Below are 4,794 nucleotides of genomic sequence, written 5' to 3' on the forward strand. Positions count from 1 at the left end.
TGAACATATGATCACACATGCAAAGCTGTTTGTTGTTGTTCTTTGCTGATTCAGTGGAGCACACATAAAATAAGGGTGGTGGGAATATTCTTGCTTACTGTGGAATGTCAAACAGCTCCTGGGATGGATGTTCCTTGAATGAAAGTTCACTAAAAATGTAGTTGCTCTGAGTAACAATTCCACCAATGAAGAGGTCCCCTGCTTGGCCCCATTCATGGGGCACAAGGATTGGATCAGCTGCAGGGCACTTAATTGTCCTGACTTCGCGCATTGTGTGAGGCATCAGCATCAGCATCAAGAGCCTCACCATGGTAGCTTCAAGATCTCTCTTGGAAGATGCAGAGTTGTCCAAACACATCCCCTGTCTCAGCTGAACAGTCTTGGAAGATGCACTGTTAGCCTTATTTTTAGCATGAGCAGGCGTACAAATGCTTTGAATATGAACTTAAATGATTAAAACTCCATTATAAGAAAAAGTGTTGATAATAATGACCTCCCCCTCTCTCGATACCCCACACTCCTGCATCTCACTATCACATTTAATGCCCATACTATGCTGGGTTGTTGACTGTTTCCTGATGTCCTTAGGAAACTCTTGAGAGCTCTGTCTAGCACAACAAATGATTGTGATCTAGATAATTGCATAGGGAGATAATTACTTCATTAGCTCCTGAACTTTGAGTGGCACTTTTTCTCAAAAACTTTCTAAATTATAATTGGACCTGGTCCCTTCAGGAATGCGACTGGGGAATTTGAGTGCAACAGTTCTATGTTGAGTGAACCCCAGACTCTGAGCTTTAATTTTAAAAAAGTAATCCTCAATATCTCCCAGAACGAAAGAGATGGCATGTTCAGTTACACTTCCCTCTATTATTATTATTATTATTATTATTATTATTATTATTATTATTATTATTATTATATTGTTCTCTAGGAGTTCTTGGAATTTCCATAATTTGCCCTTCATTTTCCCCAGGTAACCAAGTTGCACTTTTCTAAGATTGGTTCATCCGAGTTCAACCCTGCAGAAGAAATTTCTTGCAAGTACGGCTACACAATCAGCATGGGTGGGTGTTAAAGAACCAACTCAACAAAATGTGAATGCAGTGTTATTCAGGCAATGAAGCAGCTAATTCTGAGTTCAGGGAGGAGAAGTCTTAGCTCCATTATCGTACTGATGAGACTTCACTCCAAGATCTGCACTCCCAAAGCTGCCATACAGATGTTGATGAGCATGGTGGAAAGAATAGACCACTGCTGGACTGAGCAGAATTCCCCAGTCCAGTTCAATCCCAAAGTAAAAAAAGAGAAAGAAACCACAGCACATGTAATAAAACAAAATAGGATTTTTGCTTTGTTTTTCAACAGATAAAATGAGAAACTTTGATCCAGTAATGTCCAGCTACCAATGTACAATGAAGGCCTGAGTGGAAAACAGAGACCATTATATCAGAATCAAAAATATGTGTGTGACATAAAGAAATTCAGCTATTTCAATATCCCTTAAATACCAATATTTCATCATAGAACCTGTCAGACAGCTGAACAAAGCATTTGGTAATGTAGCCTAACAGGGAAATTGAAATGCAGCTGAAACTTTGTAGTCAAATGTAATGATAAATTTAAAATGAATGTCAATAACTAATGTTGTATGCATGAACTTTCTCCTAACTGCCTTCTCCAACAGACATTAGGGTATGATTAGGACCAAGAGATGGCTTAATCCTTTCTTCGTCTCAATTGATCCCTGCTGTTCAGTTCTGGCCTCAGCACAATGATGTAGCATTTTGGGGAAAAGATGCAACCCAGTAACCCAGCACTGGAGGCCAAGATGGAGAAGATCTCCACAGCCACCATGGCTTTCCCTCTTGTGCTCAGGTAGGTAGGAACAAATGAGATCCAAACACTGCAAAATGCTAACATACTGAAGGTGATGAACTGGGCTTCATTAAAACTGTCAGGTAACTTGCGGGCCAGGAAGGCCACAATGAAACTAGCAATGGCCAAAAAGCCCATGTAGCCCAAGACACAATAGAACATGGTGGCTGACCCAACATTACATTGTACAATGGTTTCTTCAGCTACTGAATTCATGTCTAGATCAGGGAAGGGGGGAGATGTTGTCAGCCACAGAGTACAGATACCAACTTGAATGAGGGAAGCTGAAAGGACAATGGAATGAGCCAGTCTCTTTCCCACCCATTTCTTCATCTTGGATCCTGGCTTTGTGGCTATGAATGCTAGAGAAACAATGATGGTCTTTGCCAACACACAAGAAACAGCAACTGAGAAGATGATGCCAAAAGCAGTTTGTTGGAGAAGGCAAGTCAGTTTCCTAGGTTGGCCGAGGAAAAGCAAAGAGGAGAGGAAGCAGAGCAGGAGGGAGACCAGGAGAGTGTAGGTGAGATCTCGGTTGTTGGCTATGACTATGGGGGTATCGTTGTGCTGGATAAAAATAGCCAACACCAAAGCAGTAATCAGAGAACATAAGACACTAAGTGAGGTTAAAGTGATCCCTAAAGGTTCTTTATAGGACAAAAAGTGTACAACTTTGGGGATGCATCCATTTCTCTTCCTGTTTGGATACTGATCTTCTGGGCAATTGAAACAGACGTCCATATCTGAGAAAAATAAAGAAAAGTATAAACAGAAATCCAGCGGCAATTCATCTGATCTAGTCCATTGAATGAACCATGTATTGTGACAAATTGTACATTATGGCTGTCAAGGCACTGGTTGTCAAGGCACATTTGTGGCAGATTGGCCATGAGAGACAGCAGACTAACCAGTAGTGACCATATTGTCGCATACAAAAGTTGTATGAGATAGGGAGGTCTGCATTAGGGCCTTATTGGAGGAGCAAATCTTTGGTTTGATTCCCAGCCCCTGTAACACTTGTTCATTCATGCAGGTGCTTCTTTCTTCTCCCTTTTGCTTGCAGCCTACCAGTTGCTATGTTTTGAAGAATCACATTCTAGCATATCACGCCTATCACCCTCCTTTGCTGTGGCTTTTGGTTAATCTCCCTCCCACAGTCATAGCTGGATTTATACCAGAGGACTCTTGCTTTCTCTGCCAAAGCAGCAATAAAACTGTTTGCAAAATTGCAAAGCAAAGCAGGGGCAGGCAGGGTTTCAAATTCAATAGGAGACCAGAGATTGTAGGAGAGCAAATGCATTTCTTTGTTGGCCTTTCATAGCTCTTCATAATTCAGGGTATCCATAGGCTATCACTGGGTTGCCACACCTCTACTTCCCCCTATTCTTTAGTTTGCTTTGAGCTTCCTCCAAATATGATACCTCTCACAGGGCTTTTTTGCTTCAGGATTTATGTATCGAAGGGGAGCAGGCTGTGCTCTAAAACTGACCAGATAGGAAAGGGTTCAATCAGCTTCAACTCACCATGAACACCTCCCCCGTACTCTGAAAATGGCAATGGTGCCCACCTGAGAGGTACCAGAACTGAGTTCCGGTGAGTTCTGTTTCAAAAAATGCCCTTTGTGTCACCCAGTGGCTACAGTTCTGCCTTTTGAATTCATCCTCCTCTTCTGATCTTGTAATGTTCACTAAATAAAAGTGGCCCAGCTCAAGCCCTGCCTGCTTGTCAGTCTTTTTATTTTATGCAAGAGCTTTACCTACCAATCTGGTTTGAAATCTTCCCCTCTGGGCATGGAGCACAATCATAGCAACAAAACCTTTCCCCTTCCTTCGTTTTCTTCCGATGACCAGAGTGGCAGGGTTCATTGCACAAAGATAAGGGAAGCACCTATAGAAAGGAGTAGGGGGTGGGAGAGTTTTCATATATGTCACCCACAGAGCCATCTTATGCTTCAGTAATGTGTGTTAAGTATTAGCTGTGTTTGTGAAGGGAGCATATCAATTCCACATCATATTTCTGAATGCACTAGACATCATTGTTGTTCTCATTATTCCCGTTGTTATTTAGTAGCTTTACTCATACCTGCAAACTCTCTGCAGGTGGGTAATTACAATCCGTACCTGGTTAAAACTTTGGTGCCATAGAATTTTGTCCTCACTGATGATTAACTCTTTACTTCCTCTATCACTGAGATCCACCCGTCCAACTTTCACTCTCTGGAAAGACGTGTTTGGGAATGTGACCAGATTCATTATATCAAATCCTCCTCTCATTTCCCTGTTATCATTAAATGAAACCGTTTCTCCAGCTGAATTGTTAAATGAAACACCTTGAAGAAATGAATTGATCTGTTGTTTTAAAAAAGAAGAATCAAACTATTTGATGTTCCCAACTGAAACAGATTCCAAGGTCAAGTTACATGGTGAAATGTAAACCAGGAAGTGTGTAACCATGACTAAGATGCAGAATACTTTATCATCTGTTTTTTTTTTTTTTTTTTTTTACGTATGAGAAGAGGAGCTGTAAAGGGTAGCAGTTCACTGGTGGAGCATCTCCTTGCACGAAAAGTTCCCAGATTCATAAAGAAACCAGAAGCCTTTCTTTTGGGAATCATAGGGGAAGAAATTCCCCAAAAGGATATTACTTTCTTTTTGTATTCCACAACAGCAGCAAGAACACTAATCACCAAGAATTGGAAGAATCAAAAGATACTAACAGTAGAAGAGTGGCAAATGAACTTATGGAACTTGCCGAGTTGACGGCGAGACTACACGACCAAGGAGAGGAAAAGGTGCAGGAAAATTGGAAGAAATTTAGATTGTATTTTTAAAAATATTGTAGTGTTTAAATTTTATATTCTTTAGGGAAGTGGTTAGAGGTTTTTGGTAATGATGCTGGAGGTGGATTTTATAAGAT

At 40.9% G+C, this 4,794-nt stretch overlaps 1 protein-coding gene across 1 annotated transcript; it reads right to left on the minus strand.

Moving 5' to 3' along the window:
- Nucleotides 1-1,719: 1,719 nt before the first annotated feature.
- On the minus strand, nt 1,720-3,753 carry LOC117057320 (vomeronasal type-2 receptor 26-like). Its single transcript, XM_033168160.1, has 2 exons — nt 3,639-3,753; nt 1,720-2,621 (listed from the first exon to the last, which is right to left on the minus strand). The coding sequence occupies exon 2, from the start codon at nt 2,617-2,619 to the stop codon at nt 1,720-1,722; it is 900 nt and encodes a 299-aa protein (XP_033024051.1). The 5' UTR covers nt 2,620-2,621; nt 3,639-3,753.
- Nucleotides 3,754-4,794: the final 1,041 nt, after the last annotated feature.

Source organism: Lacerta agilis, chromosome 14 (assembly GCF_009819535.1).
Source record: "Lacerta agilis isolate rLacAgi1 chromosome 14, rLacAgi1.pri, whole genome shotgun sequence".
Lineage (NCBI taxonomy): Eukaryota > Metazoa > Chordata > Lepidosauria > Squamata > Lacertidae > Lacerta > Lacerta agilis.